The sequence below is a fragment of the Gallus gallus genome, chromosome 7 (genome assembly GCF_016699485.2).
Source record: "Gallus gallus isolate bGalGal1 chromosome 7, bGalGal1.mat.broiler.GRCg7b, whole genome shotgun sequence".
NCBI lineage: Eukaryota > Metazoa > Chordata > Aves > Galliformes > Phasianidae > Gallus > Gallus gallus.
In genome coordinates this window covers 9,440,600-9,468,245 of record NC_052538.1, presented here as the reverse complement: position 1 = coordinate 9,468,245, position 27,646 = coordinate 9,440,600, and the positions used below count along the sequence as shown (strand labels likewise).

Here is a 27,646-nt window from a genome sequence, read left to right as displayed (position 1 = left end):
CCTGGGACTCGGTGCTTAGGGACTGTGATATTTTGCAGAGGTGGAGCAAATGGTTGGAGGTTTGCAAGAGATGCAGCAGGGTAAGCAAATGTGTAAATTTACATTTAATAGAATGTAGTAAGTGTAGGCTTCGTTGTTTTGTCAAAATCTTTTCTCAGTTGTATGTTTTGTTTGGCAAATTAGAAAAAAAAATTCTCCTAAGACAAGGAGAGGAATGGAATTGTTCCATTGTATTTTGTATAGGACCTAACTCAAAGCTAATGAGTTGCCATTAATCTTAAATGGCTACTGGATGAGGCCTATGAGAAATGACGGTAAAAGAAAATGACTGTATTAATCCTTGAGAGTTTAAGGGAATGGCAGCATCACCAAGCTTTTGCACAAAAAGCAGGATATAAACAACTGGCCTCCTTTTTCACAGATATTCTCATCAAAGTAACAAGTTGCATAACTGGAGAAAAGCAAATTCAGTTTGAAAAGTTTTCAGCTTTAAGTTTCCAAAGTGGTGGTTACACTGGTAAGTAAAGTAAGAATAAAATTATAAGAGTAGCTTAAAATTCCATTGACATCTTCTGATAATTTATTTAAAAAAAAAAAAAAAAGGAAAGAAAAAGCTTGGCTTAAGTGCATACAATTTAACTTTACTAAGAAATTCTTCATCTCTGAGTTTCAACAACTCGTAATATGGTGGAGAAAGCAGCTTTTTCTAATAAATTTGCACACTACTAGACACTCAAAAATAGGAGAATGATGCTGATTTCAAAACCTAGCTCAGGGATTTCATTTCCATGATGTATCCTGAAATGTTTTGGGATATACTCTGAGATTCCTAGCAGTGTGAAGTAAAGCCTGTTTGCTACGTTCATCAGTTCTTGTTTGTTTATTTCAAACTAAAATTGTGGAAGACATTTTCTGTTTTCTACTTCTGTTTAGAATAGGAAAGGCAGTATAACAAGTATGTAGCAGGAATGTAGGTAAGTATTCAGTTTTGTTTTGCCATGCTGATGTTAAAACTAATGTTAAATCATTTTTAAAGGTATTTTTGCCTATTTATCTGTAATTTATTTGCCTATTTATGGTTTTTTTCATACCAACAAGTTGTCAGGTACCTGTTTTCCTAGATATGCTAAGGACAATCTTTCACCAGAAGTCTTACAAAGGAAAGGAGTGGGTAATACAGACAGAAAGTAGAACTGTACCACATACACAATCAGTTGTTATCATTCTCTTATTTTTGGTCAAGTGAGTGAAACATACCCTCTTCCTCTTCATTTTTATGATGTCAATAACAATTGAAATCCTATACTGGATTAAAGTGTGAGCTTGAAATACATAAACCAAAGGAATTACAGTACACCATATGCTTAACTTGCCTTTCCACATATCAGTATGAGTGAAAAGACAAAGTCCAGAACTTTTTAGAACTTCTTTTTAGGCAGATTGCAGTAGAATTTGGCCTACCTTTAACTGTTTATATAGCTTACCAGTTTTCATAGTGAGATGGCCAATGTCTCCTTAAATTCCATGGAAAATACCATACATGACCGTAAGAATGATTGAGTATTGATTTAACTCAGTCTGCAGCAGACATAATTTATGTCATGGCTTTCTCTGATCTTGTATTGCCTATGGCATTGTAAACCTTATGAAAAAGATGTGGAAATCTTAACCAGAAATCTTCTGAGGACACTCCCAAGTCTAACAAGAATTGCAATTAGATTACTGAACAATGAATCTGTGATACAGATTCAAGAAACGCATCTGTGATGATTTGAAGTCATGTGTTCTGTAGAGCAATGTGGGGAGGTTGCTTTGCCTTAAGTTATCCACTCAGGGCTTTTTTTTGCTCGAAGTAATGTTTGCAGCTAAACTGCTGCAGTTTATTTCAGGAGTTGCCTTTTAGTCAGTTGGTTGTAGTAAGAATACTCTCAGTAGAGAAGAGGTGTTTGTACCAGTACAAATGTAATTGCATAAATAGCGCTGATTTCCCAGGGAGGTTTTCAGCAGCCCCCTCCTCTCTCTTCAGCTATGTTAGGTATGTGGAAGGTGATTGGGACTGTAAATTCTGGCCATGCATAGTAAGAATCTAGGATCTTATCCAAAGTCTAAAGCTGATACAGGTACCTAATCAAGTCTCAGTCCTGCTGAAGTCAATAACACTCAAAGTATTTGATGTGAAATCTGAGCATTAAAAGCTTTTCTAAATGACAGTGTGTTTAGGCAGATACAGAAGAGCTTTACTGAATGAGAACTAACATTTGAAGAAGTTGTTTGGCTTTTTTTTTTTGTTTAGTAGAATCCACAAGGGGGCAGAAGGCTTTCAAAAACTAAAGGTTTTTGTTAATAATAAAACAGATTTTTTGTTGGAGGGAGGAGAAGGTAAAGAAAAAAGATCCTTTTCAGTGTGGTCTGTTTTGGAATTAAAAACAGATTTGTAAATGTGTGAGAATTCCACAATATGTATATTTGAAAAATATAGTCATTTGCTAGGCTCTTTTATGTGTTAACAAATAATACGTTGCACCATTGTTGATGTTTGTGCTTTTCCACACAAGCCAGTGTATGTGGTTAATATTAAAAGTGTCATAGAAGTTACCTTCTATCACATTGACTCTACCTGATAAATACTTCTCATACAAAATGTTGGTAAAATAAAACCAGTTAAAATTTGAAAAAAAAAAAAGAAAAAAACAAGCAAGAGACCAAACCAAACCAAACAAACAAACAAAAAAAACAACCCCAAAGCCAACAACACCTTTATTTTTGCAGAGACCAGATTCTCAGCTATAATCTTGGCAGAAGGCTCCCAGCGGATCATGTAAGTGGATATCTCCAGTTCAAAGTGGAAATCACATCTTCTGTTCATGAAGGTGAGAATTTGGCAGTGACCTGAGTCTCCAAGTAGTTATATGAAGAGAATTTGCATATAATTTGTATTTCTAAGATTATCAAAATTAAATGTCTCATTTGATTATGGGGCCTCTATTATTGCTTTGCTGTGGGTTTCATATTTTAGATGTTGAGGACTTCGGAGTTTATATTTCCAAAACCCCAACATTCATCCATTTATCCTGGGTACATTCTCATTCTTAACAGTAGAAAAGTCTGATTTACTCAAAATAACTGTTGTGTATAGAATTTGATATCCATGCACAGTTTCTGATTTTTATGTCATCTCGGATGTTGGTTTGTATGCTGCTAAGGACAGCTAGTTTTATATAAATCCCTCTGCTGGATATAAGAGAGATGCTGTAGAAAACTGTTTCCTTTTTTTGTGAGGCTGGTTTTACAGGCAGTTTGGCAAGATGCTTGGCAATACTGTGTCTTTTGAAAGCAAAATGGATGTAATATTTTATGCTTGTGAAATTTTGCTTGAGACCAGGATAGATTTGTACAGAAAAAAATTTGTGATTGCTGTTAGGATACTGTAGATATCTGCATTATTCTAACTGTATTGTCTTCACTTAGTTGTCTGATTAAAATAAGCCTACATCTTGAAAGATGTGTATTTCTATATCCCTTCTGTGATACTGCAAAAGTAGAATGAGCTGACGGTGGCTGCATTACGTATTTTATATTCAATCTTTGTGTCTCTGCAGATGCTTCACCAGAAACAGTTGGCACTTTGCTAGGAGTGAACTCTGTAAATGGAGACTTGGGCAGCCCCTCTGACGATGAGGACATGCCAACAGGACATCATGATACTTCCACAGTGTGTTCCAATGGTCCAATCCTTGAGGAATCTTCTGGAGAAACAATCCAGAGGCATCCTTTAAGGACTAGTACAACACTAGAAACAGATCAGGATGAGTTAACCTCTGGTGCTTCAAGATCGTCACCTACAAGAGGTCGCCAGGACTCACTCAATGACTATTTGGATGCAATAGAACACAATAATCATCCCAGACCTGGGACGTCTGCCTGTGGCGAGCGTCCACGTGGAGCCTCCCCAAAACTGAGGAGTAGCTTCCCTACTGACACAAGACTTAATGCAATGCTTCACATTGACTCAGATGAGGAGGAGCATGAGCTACATCAAGACCTGGGTTTCCCATCTTCCTTGGAAGATGATGGTGGCTTAGTAATGCTTAATGGTGCTACAAGAAATGTTGAAAGAAATGGTTTAAGTTACTCATCAGATCAGGTAACACAGGGGCCTGCAGAGGGTGAAAATGTTTCAGCCTCTGAAGCTCCTTTGCCCTCAACTGATGACCAGACAGAGAGTCTCCCAGAGCTTCCACCATCACAGTTAGTTGAAGGTGAAAGCCTGCAAGGTTCTCAGAGTGAAACACCGGCAGACCAGGCTGGCAGTGACTCATATACTGTGCAGGAGGCAGAGCAGCCTCCCAGTAGTACAGATGCAGGAGCTGCCGATGCTACTGTTGGAAGCAGAAGGGGTGTTAGTGAAACAGAATCTATTGATCAAGGGTCTGAACCTTCCCAGCTGTCATCAGAAACTGAGCAGAGTGATCCTGCTCGCACAGAAAGTGTCAGTGAAGCTAGCACCCGGCAAGAAGGGGAGAGTGATGTGGAAGGGGCAGACAGCTCTTGCAATGAAAGTGCAACCGTGCGACGTTCCTCAGTTGAAATGCGCTGTTCTTTTGAAAGTGCCAGGTTTCCTGAGACTCCAGCATTTTCTTCTCAGGAAGAGGAAGAGGGAGCTTGTGCCACTGATGTGGCCAGGACTGAACCAGTTGTTGAAACACAGGACTCTCCAAGTACTTCTGGTTCTTTGCCTGCAGTACAGTTACCTCAGGAGGAAGTACAGGAGGCTGAGGGAGGTGAATTACAAGACCAAGAGGATGCAGAAGAAATCTGGCAAAGAAGAAGTCTGCAGGCAGCAGCTGCCAATAGCCAGTCTCAGGATGAAGAAACGGAAGGAGCCCAAGCAGCTTGTGAGGGTGCCACAGCAGAGGTTGAAGGAGCTACTGGAGGTAACAACTGTAGGAGGCACTTTATGAAGTGACCTTTCTGCAGTCAAAAAATATTATTTAAAAACACACATCTGAAAATAAAGATCTTGATTTCTCGGTTTCATTATCCTTCAAGATTTGCCTCCCTTTGAGACATTGTTTTGTTTAAGAGGCTTTCAGGGGTTTTGATGTAACAAAAAACATCAAAACTGAAATATTTCAAAACAAGGCATTTGTTTTGAATATATTGTAATTCTTGAGAGAGTATTGAGAAGGAGAGTGAAGAGGAGGAAAATATTTCACAATATTATCTTGCTTGCTAATCAAAATGGTAATTGGGATGTCATAGATGGATCCCAAAACTATATAATGCGATCTAGAATTCATACTTAGATCTTTTCTTCAGCATGTTTATAGGGGGAAGAAAAAATATATATAAGCACATAAGGATAGTTAAAAAATAAAAACTAAAAAAGAATTATTTTAGTCACACCTCAGCTACTGTCTTACCTTTTGCAGTTTATTAGCTGTATAGGCACATCCTAGCACATCAGGAATCATGGGTAGAGAGGAACGCATTACTCAAGACTGTAAAGCTATTCCCAATTGTAAGATTGTTTTAACAGTTGAAGATTTTGCATCTCACTGAAATCACTGAAAGTTGATTTGTGTCCATAGTAGATTTTTTTCAAGCAAATCTCACAATTTATCACCTATTCCCTTTCTTCAGGGATTGAAGTGAGTATGATGAAGTGCATGCAACCAAGTTGGATTTCTGGATGCCTCTTTTCAATAACATTTCAGATGTTTTGGGTTAATTTCCCTGTCTTTGAAGTACACCCTGTTCTGGACATGTTTGTAGTAGATCATATTTATCCTAAAGGTTTGTTGAAAATTAATAATCCTCAAGAACAAATTATTTTTTCACTTTTGAGTGCCAAATTCTGCACCAGAAATCTCAGAGAACATTAGTTGTGATTCTGTTAGAAGGGTAGGGAGAAAATGAGGTAAGCACGAATCAATTTTCTTCCTTAAACCCTGCAAGTATGTTTACTTCTGTATTGGTTATGATTATACCTGTTTGTGGGAGAAAAATCATAGGTCTATTCATTTCTTCCCCCCATAAGCAACTCTTTGATTTGAAAAAGAATAATTTTGGTATTAGAATAACAAATACAACACAACACATTCTTTTACATCATTTTGTAGACATTTAGGACTCTTTACTAGTCAGATCCTAGCTAATCCATGTTGCTGCACCAAGGAAAATCAATGCGTGGTTTCACCTCACACCAGGTTTCTGTGATGGCCATTTCCTTTGCTGGGATATGGTTTGGGTGCACATGGCTGTCTGTGCTCTGGTTTCTTTTGGTCACAGGAGGATTCAGTGTGTCCCAAGAGATGATGTTTTCTGTACAAGAACTGCAGAGTATGCCAGAGAAATCACCCTGAACTATAGACTTGACTTATTTTGCCAGAAAAGCCAATAACTCTTAGGTATATCCTAAAATGTTGTAGTTCTGAAGAAGTTTTAGCATATCTTGTTCACCTCAGAGACAATTGTAGATTTTCCCCACATTGATTGAGACATAATTTGTGGGCATTTTCATTCTAGGTGCTCAAGCCAATGGCCATCAGCCCTTGAGGTCACTACCTTCAGTACGTCAAGATGTTAGCCGGTACCAGCGAGTGGATGAGGCATTACCACCAAGTAGGTTCCTCATACTTTAATGGAGGGATAAGCTGCCAGAATGCCATTAATGAGATCTCATTATGTTTCATTTTTAAATGTGAGAACTGCAAATGAACAACTGAGTAGCTCTAAATGAGGAAGAATGATGATTAAGTGTAGTGCCGTTCCCATAGAAGGCATTGTGCTCAGTCTGCAAACTATCAGGATGTGTGATGATAATTATACCTGATATAGACAGAATTGCTAAGCAAAATTTGCAGAATATTAGGAAGGTGTGATGCTACCTTTTCAAAATGCAGAGCAAGTGAGGAGGGAGGTGAGGTGACAGGCTTTGCGAGGCACTCAGGGGGCAAGATACCAAGCACACTGAAATCTACAAGTATGTCATATATAGTGATGATTTACAAAGAAACAGATAACATCTTTCTGTCTTCACAGATGACATGAATCATGTTTTCCTTGCATTTTCTGAGGCACAGTCGAGGCTTTTGAATAAACCTGGATATTATGCAATTGTTGGATGAGCTAAATTGACTGAGGAATTGTTTCTATAATATACATAGAAAACACATTTTTCCCAATTTTGAACTGTTGCATTTGATTAAACTTGGAGCAGTGATGATCTGCTTAGTATTAGATACTTAAAAAGGTGGAAAGGATTAAAAACAAATGTACACAACTAATGGGGAAATGACTTCACAGGAGAAAGAAAAAATTGAACTTTGGCCCCGTGAAGTTAGTGACAAAGCTCTGTGATTTTAAAGAAGCCAAGAATTCAGATATTTAATGTAAAATGAATAGAACCCAATCCACTGTGTGGAAAGGGGCTGAGTTTGCCCGATAATTGGAGAGGGTGATTGTAAAGAGCCTTGTAGGATAACACAGATAGAAACATGCATTGGAATGTCAGGGCGATGAGAATATTTTGCTCCCTGCTGGTTCTGTTCTAAGTGGTGCATATAACAAATTAGTCCTCTGCACAGATCCTGAAGTTAATTAACTGCCACCTCAATAAACCAGAATTAATTTTCACAAAATAGTGCCTGGGAGACATATACTTCATTTGAATTTTTATCATTTTCATACTGAATAGGAGAGAGAACATTATGGAGGATCAGACGTATTAAGTTAGGAATGCATAGAGATAACCTCTATAGTACCATAGTTGTGTGTTTCAGAAGCAAACTGTACAGTACAATATCTACTTGGGAAAAATATTGTAATATTAGTGGAGAAGGTTTGGCTATGTGGAATTGTAGCATTTCTGACATTTGCTGGGATTTTACACAGTCATGCACAGGCATACATGCTTACACACCAGCATACACACCTTTAAAATCAAAGCCCAGTGTCACAGTTATGGTAGTCATTCATTTGTTAATGTGAGTGAAATCTTAAATACTAATTGTTTTCGAGATTTGGTTTTTCTCCCGGAATCTCTGTCCAGAACAGATCTCCAGAGCAGGAGGTACCTGGTATGTTTGTCTAGAACATGTAACACTATGCTTTAACATTCCTACCAAAGATCAACAAATAACAGGACACACCCTTGATTAAATACAATATTCCAGTTCAGCAAGCTAAGTTCTTTGTAACACTGTTGGTAGCAACTGTTTGACTATGGGAAGATATCCTTGTCCATCACAATAGTGATGGAGGTGCTTTATTTACTTCAGGACCCATTGCACAATTGTTGAGACTTGTGTATTTAAAGATGAATGAAAGCGAAACTTCTTTTACTCCTCAAACACATTACAGAAGTGATGACTGTGTTGGAACTGGACGTATATAATCACCACAAGAGAACAGTCCACTGCTACACAGTGTGTAAGGGTTTGAAATCTAAGCAGAATAAAGAAATGTGTGTATTTTTATTTCATCAGTAGACAGTGATCTCTTGAAATGAGATTTTTGCTCTGGAGCATCTGTTTCTGTCTTTTTTTTTTTTTCTTTATGGGGAGAAAAAACCAAAGGTTCTTCAGAGAATCCCAAAGTGTTTGGTTTTTTGAGTTAGAAATAAAATTATTTCTTCTTCTTTTGGAGCAACTTTAAAATGTATTACATTTGGAATAGCAAGTGCAGTGATGAATCCAAAACCTTTGCATTGATGCAATTTTGTTTATTTTGAACTTTTATTTCACAACAGTGCAAAATTGTGGGTTTTTAATGTGGATTTGGAGAAGATGACGTCAACCATTTATTTTCTCCAGGAATTAAAATTTATTCCTTAAAACAGTTCTCTTTATTCCTATCCCATCATGTTGCTTTTCTTGCTCCTAATTTACTTTCCTACAAAATTCATTTACAATAATAATACTCTAATCACTAATAGGCTGTTCTGATCGTGCACCATAGAGAAATAAGAGTAACTGCATTGTGGTAGGCGGAATCACACAGCAGTCATGCAGATATGACACGTTCCATGTATCTCAAAACCTGTCTTTGTTTTTTAACTTCCTTGCGATTCAACTCAGACCCGACATTGTCATTCAGGGAGCCACTTCACTACCTCCAGTTGTTGACATAAATCAGAACACAGATGCAGCCTGAGGTTTTAAGGCTGTCACTATTCAGTAGCTGACAGTAGAATTTTATTTTTTCTCTCGCTGTAAAGATATTTGTGTCTCCTTTCCTTGCACAGCAGTGGTCATTTAGAATTGGTTGCCTGCCTATGGTTTTTAAATGTTTCTGCAGGTACTGAAGTTTCCACATGGACTTGAAATATAGAAAGTCTCTTTTGTAAACCTTTTGAGCTTTTAAAGATTTCTTTTTAGCTGACAGACTAAATAGTTTGCACATTTTTTTGTGAAATCATGTATCCTATGGACAGAGGGAAAGTACTGCATTCAGGTGATCTCATGCTGCCATCTTCTTTCTTCCAATGTAGCTGAACGTTAGGTATTATTAATAAAACAGTGGTTCTCATTTTACAGTAGTTACTGATATAATTCTGGTATTCGGTAACAGCAGTTGCAGGAGACCATCATGGTGAGTGCTGGACTTCTAATGTTCTATGTAGTTTCTGTAGCAAAACCAGCATTATAGTTACTGCTTGCACAAGGCGAATTTGCTATGATGATTGCAGGATCTGCAATTCTGGAACATGCATTTAGTATATGAAGGTGTTTGATAACTATAATTGTTCATCTTCTCAGGCAACACTGCTTATTTATATCATAGGTACATGCAACACCCAGGAAGAGCACTGGCATCTGTTTCATGACTGCTACTTTTAGCTGTGGAAAATCAGTGACAGGTGTCAAGCTTTGCAAGATTTTTGACATTTGGGCACTGGCTTAATGTACTCGAATAGGCCTCAGAGATCTCATCTTTAAATGGTTTAGTCCAAGAGAATTAGATTAAATATATTTACTTTTTTTTTCTAGGACAATCACTGTTTATTGAAGGTTCGTTTTTATTCATTTCTCTGTGCTGTTACATATGGGTTCCATAGAACCCATGGAGAGTTTGGAGAGTTTTACTTAGGGGATAAAAGCTGTATCCTTTAGCCCTTCAGTGAGAAAGTTTTGTGCTGAAGTCATCCTTTAAAAGATATAACAAAAAAGTAAAATAAATGCTGAAATAAACCCCAAGCTCCCCATAGTTCACAGTATTTTATTACTATGTAGACTGGGAGGCTCGAATTGACAGCCATGGACGGATATTTTATGTTGACCACGTGAACAGGACAACAACTTGGCAGCGACCCACAGCCCCTCCAGCCCCACAGATTCTCCAGAGATCAAATTCCATACAGCAAATGGAACAGCTGAATCGCCGGTAAGAATTGCCATTATTGTTTGTGAATTGTGTGTTTGCAAAACTTCATTTATCACCATAAGACGAAGCACAAAGGCTAGGTCCCACTTGCTAATGCAGCTGGCCATGTATGTTTATTTTTATGTGGCTGTTCCTTTTAGATTGCACGTGGGCTTCTGAACCTATCATGTTTCACCTGTGTTTAACAGCTAACAAAAATCTGCTGATGATTTTCAGAAATTCAAGATGCTTATAATACTAAAAGAGGTCAGCATATGTTAACTTACATGGCAGAAAAGCAGGGCAAGCCTAACTTTATTACTAGAGTCCCTCAGAGCCCAAGTTGGATCATAGTTACCATATACTACATATAAAGTCCAGTTTTCTAACCCTAGGTATCAGAGCATCCGCCGAACAATGACTAATGACAGGCCTGAAGAGCAGACAAGTGCAGTGGATGGAGCTGGAGAGGAAACTGACTTTCACCATTCTAATGCAGGTAAAAACAAACAAAAAAAATCACTAAAGGGAGCACTCATCTTGTGGATTATTTAGTTAATGACACCGAGCAGGACATACTTTCTGCTCTGAGAGGTCTGGGTCATGATTTGTTTTCATTGCTGTCTAGTTTTTTAAGAATATGGCGTAACCTGTTTGATGTGCTGAGGAGATGAATGTGAGAGTCAGAGCCTTTTTCTGTCAGTGTCTGACTGGGTAAAAACATAGATAGGACATCAGCAGAGAAAGAGCATAAAATAGTGTGGTCTGAGTTACAAATTTTATGGGCTGCCACATTTTATAACGTTATAGTACAGGACAAGAAAGGACTAGAATTCTTTATTCTCCTGGTCCTTAGTTATTGATTGTCTACCCGGTATTAACTTTCCAAATGAAGACATAAGGGAAGATCTTTTTAAAATACACTTTTAGCATCATTCCTTATTTTTCCTCTAGCTATGCAATTCTCTCCTTGGTCATATTCCTACTACAAATTGACTAATAAATGTATAGTTACCTTGTTAGTCATCCAGTCCCTTCTGCAGTTGTGTGTCATTCTGTTCTCTGTCTGCAGATTCTCTTTATATTCTCCCATAATCCTCCTTTCTAAGTTCATCTGTTGCCCAAGCAATGCTTACTGTTCTTGCATTTCAGGTCACTGCAGAACCTGTGATTTGGCCAAATGCCCCTTTTATATTCTTTTTCTTTATTTCTACCCTAGCCTTTTTCTTTTCTTTGTTCATGTGCCTGTTTGGGCCTTTGCAAAAGCACTTAGATGGTTTGTTGTGCCTCTAACAAATCAATTTAAAGCAAATTCAGCCTAATCAGCAAATTCAACTGAATAAGCCTTTCATAAAACAAATTAGCAAGCATCTCAACTGCAAAAAAAATCCACCCAGTTCACACATCCTGGTTTCCAGATTACCCATCTAAGACAATGGACCTATGAGTAGCATGCCCTAGCATCTTCTAGGATGTGAGAGGTGATTGTTACACAGGCAAGTTTTGTACCAAGGAGTTGGATGATGCTCCCAGCCCAGGTATTCAGGCAGAGCTTCAGGAATCCTTATGGTACTATCCTGTCACTCCATAGACATAGGAGCTTTTGGAGCTTAGAACTGTTTTTTTCAGATTGTTTTTCTTTCTTACTTTCCCTTTACTTATTACCTTCCCATTTTCTGTTTTCCTCTTATGTGCAGAATGCACATAATCTGACTTCTTTAGATCCCTTATTCCCCTTTTCCCCGTAGTATTTAGTCATCCAGGTTTTGAATGTCACTTATTCTTCTCCTCCTCTTTTTTTTTTCTTTTCTTTTTTTTTTTTAAACTAAATTTTATTCTTATTTTTTTCCCCTACAGTTTCATTCACTGCTTTTCTTCTCCTTTTTCTGATTGAGGGTTATTCTTTTATATCCACAGTAGCTGTTTAATGTGATTAATGTTCATTTGATGTGCAATTGTGCAAATACTGTGGTATGTAAAAGAAAGAAACAGTGATGTGTAGAGGATGGCATAGATTTTGGAGAAAAATCACTGGAGACCCAATCTGAATTTACAATTTTTCAATTACTTTAAAATGTGCATCCAAACATGCTATTGATTTTCAAAGGTGATTGGGAGAATAACATTGTAGAAAATACTACACATTATGTATTTTCAGTTCCTGATACTGTTGGGAACTCAGCACACTTCAGCAGTTGCTAGGAGAGGACCCAAATGCTTACTCAGAGTTGACTGTGAAAGGTACTTCTGTGGCAACCTGTTTTTAACTTACATAAGCTGCTTAAATATTTTAAGTACTGTGTCAGGATCAGAGCTGTGTTACTGGCAGTGATTTTTTAAATTTATTTTGCTTTTTAAGGAAGAAGGAATGAAACACTTCTAAATGTACAATGACTTCTGTATGCATTGGTCAGCATTTGTAGAATAACTGTTATCTGCATACAGCTACAATATAGCACTGTAGGCTTGAAATGGGGACCTTCTTTGCAATTTATATATAGGCACGTGGTTGGTAAACAAAATAATTGGAAGTATTTTTAAAAATTATTTTATTCTTAAATGATTTTTCACCAAGAGCAAGAAATTAGGTCTTCTAAATACACATTCTTATATTAGAAGAATTTTGGGTGCACTTATGTGGGTAATGAAACCAATACAATTGTATACCTGGTGCTTTCTTTTTTGTGTAACTAATCAATGTAGTTGTTTGCAGTAGTGTTTTGGTAATATTCATTACTGGAGATGTGAATTGTCATTCACTTTGCTGTTAGATTTTCGAAGAGAGAATGTGCTGCCTCACTCTACCTCCAGATCCAGACTTACTTTGTTGCTCCAGTCTCCCCCTGTGAAATTTCTTATCAGCCCAGAGTTCTTTACAGTGCTGCATTCTAACCCTGTGAGTACAGTCTGTACAGGTGAAAGACTTTCATAAATATAACTTTATATATATAGAAGTTTTGCATGCAGAGGTACTGCTCAGTGTTTGATGGTAACATATTGGTAGTACATTGGGAAGCTGGATTAACTGAAACACTCATCATCATTCCTTGCAGCTGGTGGGCTGCCAGAGAAGTCCTATTTGGCATTAGACTTTGTAAGTTTTTATTCTTTACTCAGCTGTGCATCTTTTTTAGGGTACCAAACTGACTTGTTTATTGAAGCAATAGCTTTATTATTATGTTCTTCAAAGACTAATGGACTTTTTTTGTATGAAAATGAAGTTTCTATTTTATGGTCATTTTGCTGTTCTTGGGAAGATTTGTATCCACCAAATTACCTGATTTATATCAAAATACTTCAGAGATCACAGTGAACAAGAAAACATCTTAGTATATGTTTTCCTTTTCTCTTTTCCCTGTTTTCCTTCTCATAAGAAAGTATTTTTTGAACAGATGTAATGGGATGAATAACTTATTGTCTGCAAGCACATTAGCAAATTATCCAGTTGTTTTTTTTTTAATTACTGATAGATTTTAATTCAGTTCTGATATGCATGCCTGCGTATCTGAAAAATTCTTGGAGTATGCATCTTTTTCTTCACTATTTGAAATAGGGCAGAGGCAGATAAGACCTCTGGCCAGAGAACAAAGGTAGGAGCACGGAGTGATTTAGGTAGCAGCAGACTGCAATAGGAGGACCTGTGTTTAGGTTCTGCCTCTTGTCTGCTCTGAGACAAAGATCTGGTGTGCGTTTTTTTTTTTTTTTTTTTTCTTTTCTGGAGTAAAAGAGTGTAAATTGTTTATTTTTCCCTTCTATTTAAAGTTTTCTCTGTTCCTCAGTGCTCTCTTTTTGCTGTTTCGTTTTAATTATGAGATAAATTACTCATGGGCTTGCCGTTATTGGGTTCTTTCATTCCCTCTTTTTTGAAAAATCAATGGATTTATGTGTGTAAGTTCTACAAGCATATGTCTCTGTTCTGCAGAAAACCTTACCACCTTTTGACTGTTCTATGTCTATGTTTGACTTGTTATTGCAGAAATCTTCGAATAACTATGAGATCTTAACCTTTTAAGCAATTCTGACGTTAAGAAATTCTTCACAGTTCATGGGACAAGTGTTGTAGATGGAGTCCAAATTAGTGTGTTTTACACTTTGCTGGAGTTCATATGTATCAAGTAAAAACAAAAACAAAACATTGAACACTTATTCCAAAACCACTGAAGGAGGACCAATTTCTGATACTGCTGCAGTTGGAAATGATCGTTTTTTTTAGAGTGGAAATATTGTCTTTTATAGTAAAATTGTTGTTGTTATGTGTTTTTCAGAGTGCCTACCGCATGTTTACAAATAACACGTGTTTGAAGCACATGATCACCAAAGTCCGGCGGGACACCCACCACTTTGAGCGCTACCAGCATAATCGTGATTTGGTGGGCTTCCTAAACATGTTTGCTAACAAACAGCTGGAGCTGCCAAGAGGTTGGGAAATGAAACATGACCATCAGGGCAAGGTAATTGTGACACACTTATCTCTCTGTTCAGTGTGTGATTTTTGGATGTTGTAGCATTAGGATTCATCTTACTGTTCTTAGAAGGAGCATAAATGCCATTGGTTCCCAAATGTATGTAAAGATGCATATTTTTCCTTTTTCCCTTTTTCAAGAGAAGATTGGAATTTCTTCTCTATGCTGGCAAAATATTATGTGAGAGGAAAAAGAGACTGAGAAGTCAATATTAATCAGTATAAGAAATATTAATAGAAAATCTATAGTCTTTTCACTCTGAAATAGGTCACTTAGATTCCCTTGAATGTTTTAAAACTTCTTCTGAAAATAGTTATTTAGTGTGCAAATATAAGCAGTTCAGTGAAGTTCTTTAGAGTTTTACCTTTGTACTCAGAAGAAAGTTTAAATGTAAGCTTACTTAATTTTTTTATCTATTGGATTTTATTGAGTTATTGTTGGGTTATTTGAGCAAACTTTCTTCTTTAACTGTCAACCTCAGCATCTCAAGTGAAATTTATTAGCGTGCATTATTTGGTCTTTTTTTTCTTTAATATGTAACAGTTTTCCTAGGTCAATCCTCTATCCAAATGCTAAGTAGTTCCAGCATTCATCAGATTCTGAGATAATATTAGTGCACTTGCAATGGCCCTAGGGATGCTTACTCTCTTGACTGCGTATTGGTTAATGGCACAGAAGCTGTGTAGGAAGTTATGTTAACTAATGAAGATCTTGAATAGCTGTGAGTTCTGCTGCTTTTCAAAACAAATGTAACTTCTGGAATTCTAATACAATATTTTAAAATCAGAGAATAACGAACACATTTTTATAGTAATGTAATTTTAAGGTAAATTTAAACCAGTGTATCCTTGCTATCTAGAATATGGTTTTCTTTGCAGAAGATAGGAAGGTTAAAAATAGACTATGATTAACATGTGAGGAAGTGATGAGGCTTATCAGTTTATGTGAGAAGTCCTAATTAGGACTACAGGCACACTAAGCTTATCAGTTCTTATGTTATCAGTTCTGGTACGCTGTCCATATAAATAATGTTCTTGATGCTTGAAAAGATTGCAGACAAACTCTGAACAGAAGGCTAGAAAAAGAACTTCAGGATTGTTTTCATCTTGTATTTATTGACTTTGGAAAGCACTGTGTTTTTCCTTCAGAAAGTCTGTTAGGGATGTGCGATTATGTTAACCTCATTATTTTCCTCCCTCATTTTTTCCTGTTCTATGCCATCCTTGTTTGTTTGGTTGGTCCTTCAGAGGTGGGTTCTATCCTGAAGAATATGATAATTTCAATTGACTTAAATAGGTGCCCCATTTAGAAAATTAGGCCTTTGGCTTTCATGTGTTGTGTTTGCTAACAGTGAGGTTATGACAAACGTTAATCAGTGAGAGGAAGCACTGAATAAATCCCCACTGGGATTTCTGCACTTGGAATTAAGCTCAGTGTTATTCATGCTCTTTTATGTTGAGTTGTCTTCATCACAAACAGTGCATGTGGCCAGTAGGAAAGCTTATTTGGCAGTTTGAAAGAGAGTGATGGCTGGTACGTGAAAACATGTTTGATGAGACCAAATCAAACCAAACCTGCATTTATTAAAGAATAAGCGAAAGAGAAGCAAGTAGATATTAGCCATGTCACAATACATAATTACATCTCCTTTCCTGCTATTCTTTCCTGGTGAGATGATGTTTTCCTTTATTTCTCCAAGTATATTTTAGTAAGAGGCTTGGTGTTGCTCACAAGGCACAGTGATTATTCTGACCCTAATGCAGCAGGGAGCAATAGGGTTCATGTTCCCTGATGTCAGTGTAGTTCCAATGGCTTGTAAGCTTTGCAGGCATTCACGCTCAAGTGGGGCCTGCTCATCTCCAAACTCCCTTCAGAACTGCACAGCTAAGCTCAGTTGCCCACTCTTCCTTGACTCCTCCATGTATCCCCTTCAGACGATAAAACCTGTTTTGCCTACAGCTCTCCACAGGAGGCCCAATGCATCAAGTTTGGGATTTCTGAGTGGCATTACAGATGGTAGAATCATAGAAACCTCAGAGTTGGAAATGACCTTTAAAGGTCATCTAGTCCAACTCCTCTGCATCCACACCTCGATCAGGTGTGCTCAATCCGAGCCTCATCCAGCCTTGAAAGTCCCCAGGGACTCTACCCCAAGCCTGTAGCATTGCCTGGGGTTGTTGTGGCCAAAGTGCAGGACCTGGTACTTGATCTTGTTGAACTTCATCCCATTGGTCTCATCCCAAATAAATAATAATAAATTATAAGAGGTGGGTTTTTTTTTAAATTATTTCTACCGTGAAATTGTTATTGATTATTAATGTCTTGAATGGGAAGAAAGGTATTTTAGCAAGCTTCATGTACTTTAATGTGAAAGATAACTTAGGCAACTATTCATGTCTAATGGATAAATTACAGTTTTTGCACTACTCACCTTATGTCATTCTCTTCAAGCATCATAGATTCATGAATTATAATTAGACAGGTGTTACAAGAGAAATTTTTTGCAAAGGAGATTGAGAGATTCACTGTGTTTTGAGCTGTGTGCCAATATCCACATTGAGGTTCTAATGATTATCTTCACTGAAGCTTTAAAGTAGTATTTTTTACTTTATTTTGAGTAGGCTGCTACTAGCTGGCCTGCAAGCATCTGTAGTTAATAACATATGCTTGTCTTAAACTTGGTATTTAAGGTTAGTTCTTTATTTAAATGTGCTGTGAAAGAGCACTGCATACAGTGTTAGACTGCTGTATTAAATCTGCTGTATTAAATCAAAGAACTGTGTAGAACAACTGTAGATAGTACTTCTTCTGCTATTGAATTGCTACTTTTTTTTTTTCCTAAGTGATTTTACAGTGTAGTGTTGACTTAATGAAATCAACCTTTGGTTTGCTGAATGTCCTTCACATCTTAGAAATATGCATAGACCAGACTAGAAAAAAATAGTAGATACATGAGTACAAAACAAACAAAACAACCAATTGTTAGTAAATGAAGTAAACGTATAAATCGGGAGCAAATAGTTCAGAAAGCCTGGATACATTGCAGCAGCCTCTTTCAATCACTTGCCAGGCCTCAAACCAAAATTTTGGAATGGCTTTCTTTCTGCTTTTCCTCTGGTTTCATGTTCTGTTATGTTCATGTTCTTGTGCTGAAAGTGATGGCATCATTTGTCAAGGTAAAAAAAGAGTCCTGCATCAGGCTCAAAGGTTGCAGTTAAAATTGTAATTTTTTGGTATGCTGTGTTGTTTGTGAATTGTGGAACACTGTTTCACTTCAATATTTGTAACTATTTCTTCTGAACAGAACAGGAAATTCTTCTCCGGTGTTCAGTTCACGTGGTTCACCACTTGCATACCCAGATCTTAGGTTCAGGCCATCACTGTTATGGCTGTAGGAATCTTGCTGCCCTCTTCTGAAATGTTTTTGAGGTCTTGCAGGTTTGGTGTCCCTCCTGTGTCTCCCAGCCAGACATCAGCCACGATATGCAGCTCCATATGCTTCTTCTTTGTTGGGATTGGGAAATACTAATATTTTCTCTCACAATTGACCACAGCAGTATTTACTTGCCATTGTAGCATGACACACTGGTTTGCCTACTTACTTTCATGGCAATCACAAGAATTCTGTTTTCTCTATCCTGTCTGTACTAAGCAGCCTGAATAATGATTTGATGAATACTGTAGGTTGCTATAAGATCCACTTTTGCACTACTCTTGTCCCTGGTGGGCTGACTGAGGTTAGAAGAAGCAAGGAAACAGACAAAAGAGAATAATTTTGGCCTGGACCAGTTCCCCAGCAGGGTTCACTGTGTGGCCACGCAAACACTTGTGCCAGCACGAGGCAGGAGGAGGGTGCACAGGGGATGAAACAAGTGGTCAGGGTGGGGGAAGATGGGAATGTTTCTTTTGCTGACACCATAGGACTGAATTGTTTATGAAACCGTGGTCAAAGTACCTCACTGGTATCACAAATAGAAATGACTCCAGCAGACCCAACCACCTCTCTGCTGGTCCAGACTCTTTAATTCCTCAAACCAGATGTCACTTTCTTGTAATTCTTCTCCTCAAAATTTGGATCTTTTTTTGCCATTTCCATAATTCCAGCATTGTGACTGAAAAAAAAAAAAAAGCTGAACTATGTTGAAATAGAACAGTGCTGGTTTCCAAGTGCAAAACTAATACTGGAAAAAGTTTTTAAACCTCAGGGCTTAGAAACAGTTTTTGGTTTGAATTGGACTGTAGTGTGGGAGGTTTTCATTTTCCAGGATATGTGCTCCTGTGACCTTGCTTTCAGCAAACAACGGACCAGCCAGCATGCGGTAGTTCTTTACCAGCTGCCTGTTTTAAAAGTTTCTGTTGCCACCTTCTTTTTGTCCCCAACTGACATTTTTTCAGGTTAATGAACTTAGACTAGTTGCAACGTGAGGATGGCAACAATGTCTTTTGGCCTGTAATCATGATGCATCATAGGATACAGTCATACACTTGACTTTTGCACACCAGTTTGTGTTATATGGTAAGTAGTTCGCAGAGGGGAATGATTTTGCCCCTTAATGACATTTTTTAGATGCTTATAAGGAAATGAAAGGGAGAAAACATGAGGATGACTTTTATTAAATATTTGAGCCTTTTCTTCTTGGCAATCATAATGAAACTTCTGATGCTGGTCAGCTGAAGATTTCAAAGGACTTTAAAGGCATGAATGAAATAAGGTATTAAAGAATTCATCCCTCCAGTGAGTTGAAAAACTGTTATCCTTCTTCTGCTGAAGGGTAATGTGAGCCACAGCAACATGAAAAAGAATTTCCAAAGCCTGACATCAGAGGCTGAATCCGAGAGCCTGAATACACATTAACCTTAGACATTTAACTCTTTGATTGTTGAGCAGTCTTGTGATACAAACAGTTGACTGTAAATTTTTTCTTCTTTTTTTTTTCTAGGCTTTCTTTGTTGACCACAATTCCCGCACGACCACGTTCATTGACCCTCGGCTTCCCTTGCAGAGCAGCAGGCCTACCAGTGCTTTAGTCCATCGGCAGCACTTAACTAGGCAACGCAGCCACAGTGCTGGTGAGGTAAGTTTGTTCTGCCTCTTCTCTCCAATTGGGAGCCACCAGGTTTTTAGGGTCATCTTCTTTGACATCATTCCATTCATAACTCCACTCTGTTGTGAGGAACATCATTGCTCTGTAACTGGATGGTACTCAGCCATAAATATTTATGGTATTATTTTCCAGCTGGGAACGTCACTGTTCCTTTTGAAAAAAAATAACCCATCAGCCTTAATTTTACTTCTAATTTGCAGTAACCCTGTTTAACCACAGGAGAGCATCTGATTACAGGTTATCAGTATCTGTATCCTTATTTTTACTATCAGAATGCTTACTGCTGTCAAGCCTGGTGTCTTCCAACTATGTAGGTTATAACTTTGCAAATAAGAGGGAAAAAAGTGTGCGTGTGCATACATCTAGATGTGCAACAATCTGAATAAGTGTAAAAAGCCTTCTTCCTGCATATGGGTTTGTCAGACCATTGTATGTACTTATGTATGTATATTATCTCAACTTTCTAAACTTTAAAACATGGAAAAGTCTGTCTTGTTGATGCATCACTGTGGACCTTTTTCACCACCAGTCTCCATATTGTTGCTGTAAATTCTTTTTACCTGTGAGCAAGTGTATGTACAGTGGCTTAGTCTTTAGTTGTATTGTTATTAAAACTCTATACTGGTGGCTGTGATTCCTCTTTTCAGAGGAGGGCTATCCCATGACAGGCATTAAAAGATAATACACATTAGAACGACTTGTGAGATGCTCTGATTTATCCTATTTTTAGCTCAGTGTTGTGGCACATCAAGTTCTGCCAGAGATCTGTTTCAGTGCATGAATCTGCTCTGCTACTTCTCTATCAGAGCTTCCGCTGAGCTGCAGGGGGTGTTTTACCATTGGTTGTGTATCTTATCATTTCCTGTATGAATGTGGTTTAGTTGTCAAGGATACTTCCCATGGCCACCCTTAATGTAAGGTATTTTTTATGAATGATTTTAAATAGCATTATCTGTCGGTGTGGTTATGTGGTGTAGGCACTGACGTCTTGCAGCAGGCAAGACAGCTGAAATTGTCTTCATATGGCTGTTTAGACCTTCCACTAGATAAACCAAGTTTTTCTGTTCCTACTGATTTATAAGAGAACATAAATAATCTTTTTCTTGTCTTCACCAAATCAACACTCAGATTATCTTTCTTTTGCACTTTAATATCTGCATTCAAAATAGAGAGAGACGCCTGAGCTGTTCTGCTGAAGCTGTCAATACTGCAGCATAAGTGTAGTTCATCTTATAGGAAGTCTACACATGTATTGCATATACACAGTGCTAATTTTCTGCTGGAATTTACTAACTTGGTCTAGATTAGATAAATGAAATTGCTTAATCTGTTTCTGAATGCCAGTTTAGAAATATTTATTTGGTACAATTACAGTTGTGGCTCTATTTTGAATATAAGTATAGCACCGCATAGAAATCTCAAACAGCAATTCAAAACAGTATTCCCATTCGGAGACTGATGATGCAATGATGTTTATTTATATGCATATGTATGAGACTGAGCACATTTTCTTCAGCCCTTATGACTTAAATATTGCTTATTTGCAGCTATTTTAAAGTCATTGTATTGTGGAACTGTATGTTATTGCAGAAAGATGAGTACTTAATGAAAAAATTCTCAAAATACTTTATTTGGATTTGCCTTGCCACAAACTTTGATGTTATGAAGCTGTTGACCCAGTTTTTATAGGGAGATGCTCTAAAGCAAACAATAGCCAGCATAAGGAATGCCTTTTTAGCTAAAGCTGAACTGCAGCGTGAAGCTGGAGCTAATAATAATCCCATTCCTTTTCCAGTACAGTGCCTAAAGGAAATTATTATTATTTTTTTTTCCAGAGAGAGTATTATTTGAGTTCACAAAGATCTTGGGAGGTACTTCAGGTCTTTTACTTCATTGTGATGCCAGAGTCTGGATTTAACAAAAGCTTTATGATTATTTGATCTTTTGCACTTTGATTTTTTTTTTTTTTAATTCTCTGGAATGTGGAAGTGTAGTTCACGTAGTAACAATTATCTATAGGCAGAGGAATGGAGAAGTAAACATAAAGGCCCTAGAGATTGTAAAAATGGTTGAACAAAATGCCTTGAGTAGATAAAATACAAAATAGTGACACAGTAGAAATGGCTGAAACCTCAACATACAGTAATTGTAGAAGTTGACCCAGCATCACATATGCTATGAGGAACAATTTTACATTATGGTTCTGCACTAAAAAAATGTTGATCTGTTATATGTTTCATTTCCAGAAGGTAAACACAAAGAATTCACAGCAGTTCTCCTGAGTGATTATAAGAAATGTTTTTACCAGTTTTGGACTCATTTACCGTGACTGAATGTGAACTCACTGCTTTATCCTTTATAATGCTGTTTCAGCCACAAAATTCTTTTCAGTTTAAGTTTAGGGAAATTCTGCTCATGCGTGGTTACGGTGCTAATGAAAGAGCTGCATTCTGATCTTTTAATATGGATAAAGATGTACATGAAGTACAAAATTACTCTCTGAAAATTTTCCAGCTTGAATTTTAGAGGAGAATTTACTTTTCAGAATGGGACTATTATTTAAAAACAGTGATAAACTTGGAAAGAAATTGTTTCAATTTTTCATGTGTAATATAGTAAATAATGTTTTACGAATAACTCACTTACAAGATAGGTGATCCCCTCTACAGTGATTATTGGGATCCAGCAGAAAACTTATGTTTATGTTTAATATTAAGTCATATAAGTACTCACTTAAATATTCTTGTATTGTAAACCTAACTATATGCTGACAGAAACACTGATTGTGTTTACTTCTACATTTTCAGGTTGGAGAGGACTCTCGTCATGCAGGACCACCAGTTCTACCAAGACCGTCTAGTACATTTAATACAGTCAGCAGAGCTCAGTACCAGGATGTGGTTCCAGTGGGTAAGTCAGCATATGGCCTCTTTTCAGAGAAGCACTCCGTGACTGAATGTGTCACGTCCGTCTTCACTGTTGTTTTTCATTTGGTAGGGGTAGGTGGAAGTTGCAATTTGTTAGGACTACTTCTCTCTAATAATTCAGTTGCAACCTGCAGGAATAATAACAGAAAGTGCCTATGCAGAATTGAACGATTGATGTAAAGATCCTACTTGTTCTGAGTTCCTAATCTCACTAGTCTAAGTGGTGACAGGAAGAGCTGAAGCCAGCAGGTTGTGTCCTAATTGGGTATTTCAAGTGATTTTGTAGAACTTCTGGGTATTTCTTTTGGCAAGATTCCATAAAGTATTAATCAGCTTGGAATTAGTCATTAGCTTAACTTCTGTTCTCAGTTACATACACACAAAGTTAGTGATTTCTATGCCACCAAGAAGAGAATTTAGCTTATTGAATCTAGCAGCTGTCACATTGCGCTAAATCAAGATAAATTGATCCGATTGACTATAACTGGATCTTTGTACTGTGCCATGTTTACTTGAAATCTCTGCTAATTTAAATCCTTCCCCTTGCTGTATACATGGTGTACATATACTACAGGCTCAGCAGTAAATGAGAATTAGAATATGAATCATAGAATCACCAAAGTTGGAAAAGACCTCCAAGCTCATCTAGTCCAACTGCCCACCTACCAGCAGTATTTCCCCACTAAACCATGTCTCTTAGGACATCTAAATGTCTCTTAGGGCAACATCTAAATGTTTCTTGAACACTTCCAAGGATGAGGACTCAACCACCTCCCTGGGCAACCCATTCAGGCACCTGACCGCTCTTTGAGAGAAGAAATTTTTTGTAATATCCAACCTGAACCTGCCCTGGTGCAGTCTTAATGCGTTCTCTCTAGTCCTATCGCTAGGTAGGCAGGAGAAGAGGCAAGCCCCCCCCACTCCCCACCACAACCTCCTCCTGGTAGTTGTAGAGAGCTGTAATGTCTCTCCTGAGTCTCCTCCTGTTCTCAGACTAAGCAATCCCAGTTCTGTCAGATTAGAGGGATTAGAATATGGGTGTTTCCAGTGGTTGTTTAATATCTGAGAATGGATTGAATGCCACCAACATTGAATGTGTCCTAGGATCTCTTTAGAAAAATTAATACATAACTAGGAAAATACATTTTACAGACACCAAACAGATTGGAAGGAGATGCTAAAAGTAGTTGAAGAAGGAACCTTGTCTACACCACTATTAAACATACCATCATAAAATAAGATATTGGATTCTCCATTGCTCTGACTCATATTTTAATTTATAATAACAAAGTAAGCAATGCCTCGTGCTTTGTGTCACTTCACATTTCCTTTTTATGACTGAGAATGGTTCAGTGCGATGGAAACTTAAGAACCTTGTGATTCTTTTCTAGCAGTGAATACTCTAGTTTGACTTCAGCTAAGAGTGTGATTGATAAAAGGAATAGGAATTGTAATAGGAATTGCTAAAAAAGTTAGCACTGCTAATTAACAGTGGAGAGGATTTGTCATAATCATACCTCATTCATAATCAAATGTGTTCCCTGTGATAGCACTACGAGTAGCCTTACACAACAGACATAAATTAATGCCGTACTGCTAAATACTAACTGTGAAAGTGAAATTCAGGGTCATTGTTCAAAGCTAAGAAGGAATGTCATCGTGTCTTTTAGAATAAAGTTGTTTCACTACAATATTTTTGTTGGTATTTTCAGCTTACAATGACAAGATTGTTGCATTTTTGCGGCAGCCCAACATCTTTGAAATTCTACAAGAGCGTCAACCAGATCTTACCAGGAATCATTCACTCAGGTATTAAAGTTTGTGGAGTCTGTTATGCCCAGTCTAATACAAAATGCTAATATAAATTAGTTTCTGTTGTTACAGTTGTCAGTGGCTCATAACAAGTTGTAGAATTTTGACCTGTGAAAGACAAATATATCCATAAAGCTGCAGCCAATGCTTCTTTTTTGTATTTCTGTTTAACTCCCTGAAATAAAGATTAGGGAAACAGAAGAAATGTATTATTACAAAATGAAGAGAAAATTAAATAAAAGGCTTCAGGCAAAGGCAGCAATCATATGATTTATATCTTAACAGGGGATAAAAGGCATATACTTAAAAACTGTCATTCAGATCACAATTCTCAGTGGTAATTCCTGAGAAGTCATTGATTGCATTCATTTGGAGAGCTGCAAACATTAACCCAGAAAATGTTTTTCTGATTCCTGGTGTTGCTGCTAACTGAATATTAAGATGTCTTTTGAAATCTACCATTTGTTACTTTTCTATTGGGCATTGATGTAAATTGGAGTAGGCTCTAGAATTGTCCAGACATCCCTGCCCTGGGCATGATGGGGCCATGCTTGCAGGTGGGCAGTGTGTGTTAGCTTTGGTCAGCACTGTGCTGGTGAAACTGTGGGGTTAACGCACTGATCTTGGTTCTTGATGGGTTGGGACCACAGGATTGATGAAGTGGTTGCTTGACCTTCGCTACCTGTCTTCACAGGGAAACACTGAATTACTACAGCCACCACTGCAAGCACATACAGCTCAGATGTGCCCCTTTTGACCCTTGAATATGCTGCATATGTAGTGGAAGTTGCCAGGAAATTTATGTTAGGTTAATTGTTTGAGAAGGTCTTTTGCAGTGTTTTTAGAGACAGATAGCAAGAAATTTGGCTTGACCTTTAGGATGAAACCTTTAGGATGAAACTTGTGCATGAAATTACGTGCTCCAGGAATGCATATTGTAGCTTACACTGTGTGCTGCTGCCAGTAGTATCTCTATTCTTATGTGGAGCTTTTTTCTGTTTATTTGATTTTCTCCTTTGGAATTTTTATTACGTGGGTTTGCATTTGGTTTTCTTTTCCTTGTTAACAGTGAGTCCAAATTATATGATGATGATGATGGTAGAGAGAAATTCTGTCTTTTACTGATAGAAAATGAATAGGATGTCCTTTCATTTTAGGATACAGGAAAAAAACTCTACAGGCTGTAGAGAAAACAGCAATCATCCGAATCATTATGTTCAATATAGATACTGAAAATCCATAGTGAGATCACAACAATCCAGAGTGTGTTATGCACAGTGTTTAGGATGCATAGATTCCACAGTAGTGTCCAGATTGGGTCTGGGATGAGGGTTGAGTACTTCGGTGAAGCAGAGAGGGAGAAATAGTGCAAGGGTTTTCTGGAAGATGTGCTAAATGCAATGTCTTCTGAAAATCCCACTTTGGAAATCATAAGAGCATTGTAACATATGGCTTACATTTGTACAGAGGTTCAAAACAGACAGTACTGCTTCAAACATTCACTTTCTGAATAGTAATATCCTCTCGCAGGGCTTGGCCTACTGCTTTGAATTCAGGGCCACAACTAGTTTGAACCTGAAGAACTCATTTTTGTTGGTTGCATGGCTGTAGTACCTGAAACACTGAATTGGTGAGGGAAACAAAAACATTCTTCAGAACGAATTAGCTTTTTGGTTGTAATATTTTACTACTCACATAGTAGTAGTAAAACATATGCTGTGACAGGGCAAAAAAATGGTTTCTGAAATACAGAAGCATAGCCTAGAGGTTCTTATGATATAACCTGTACTTTTCTTTTTTACTGGGGTGTACATTGGTGTACATTAGATATTTTGTAACTCCTTTTGGCTTACACAGGGAGAAGATCCAGTTCATCCGGACAGAGGGAACGCCTGGCTTGGTGCGTTTATCCAGTGATGCAGACCTTGTCATGTTACTCAGGTGGGTGCTGCTGCTTTCTGTGCATGTATGGAATATGTTGTGACAGCTGCTGAGGAGCCTTCCAGACAGTAGTGTGTAGCCACTGAGTGAAATAAAGGAAATTCAAGACTTTTATTTCGAACTTTCCTTTGTAGGAAATCAATTATTTATGTTATTGAAATCAGTCATCAGTATAATTAATCTTTAAAAGAAAAGTCAAAGGGTTAATGCAATCCCAGAAAAACTTCATATTCTTCATATTTTATTTCTCTTCTCTAGGTTTTTGTTTTGTTCTGATTTTGTTTTTCTAAAAATACCTAACTGAAAAGTTTTGCCTTGATTTTCTTCCCATTTTAGTAATAAACTTATAATGCCATTGCTTCAAGGATGTATTAATGATAAAATGTTAATTGTGCATCCGTTAGTTCCCTGAAATGTTGCATGTTAAGCCTTGGAACTGGACTGGGTTATTGCAAGTTCATTGTTGCTGTGAGTAAATGCTGGTGTAAAAACAAAGATGGGCTGTGTTAAAATTATGGTGTACCAAGGTACTAGAATTTCCTTTCCTTCTTGTATTTAGTCTTTGTAGATTTCTACTTTCAACAAAATCTGGCAAAGTATTGTCATGACTCCTCTAAGAAACCCTGATAAAACTGCATGCTAATTGTAATGAGTCAGTCTTCCTCAGGTTCATGATGCCTGAATTCAGTATCTTGGCTGGCTGGATGTCCACGGGAAAGACTGTATCCCTTTCTCTATCTCTATTTCTGTAGTTGTATAGGGGTTAGGAGTGGTGTAATTACCTTGTGAAGAACTCTGTGGTCTCGTGAACAATTGGGTGGAATCACTATTTCTGATACTCCTATTGCTTGGGAACACTGTACATTTTTTTCAAGTACTTCAGTAAAAATTAAGTTGCAGCTAGCAAAAAAGCTCAGGAAGCTATGCTTTTAGGAACTGAATGAGTTACAGTGCATCACTCTGAAAGTTGTTAAGAATAAAATATTTCAGTTTGTTCTTCTAAACAATTGTTTGATATTCAGCACAAAAAGTC

The 27,646-nt window shown here is 37.4% G+C and overlaps 1 protein-coding gene across 5 annotated transcripts in view; it reads left to right on the top strand.

The window, feature by feature from the left end:
• The window catches only part of HECW2 (HECT, C2 and WW domain containing E3 ubiquitin protein ligase 2), a 173,664-nt gene that overhangs the window by 119,748 nt on the left and 26,270 nt on the right, over positions 1-27,646 (top strand). For all 5 annotated transcript variants that reach the window (XM_046943905.1, XM_046943904.1, XM_015289488.4 and 2 more), the window contains 11 exons: positions 2,770-2,870; positions 3,600-4,934; positions 6,529-6,624; positions 10,236-10,386; positions 10,761-10,864; positions 13,137-13,261; positions 14,631-14,816; positions 19,769-19,903; positions 22,741-22,843; positions 24,573-24,669; positions 26,530-26,613. In XM_046943905.1, coding sequence (XP_046799861.1) covers positions 2,770-2,870; positions 3,600-4,934; positions 6,529-6,624; positions 10,236-10,386; positions 10,761-10,864; positions 13,137-13,261; positions 14,631-14,816; positions 19,769-19,903; positions 22,741-22,843; positions 24,573-24,669; positions 26,530-26,613 — 2,517 coding nt within the window. The remainder of the gene's footprint in view (positions 1-2,769; positions 2,871-3,599; positions 4,935-6,528; positions 6,625-10,235; positions 10,387-10,760; positions 10,865-13,136; positions 13,262-14,630; positions 14,817-19,768; positions 19,904-22,740; positions 22,844-24,572; positions 24,670-26,529; positions 26,614-27,646) is intronic.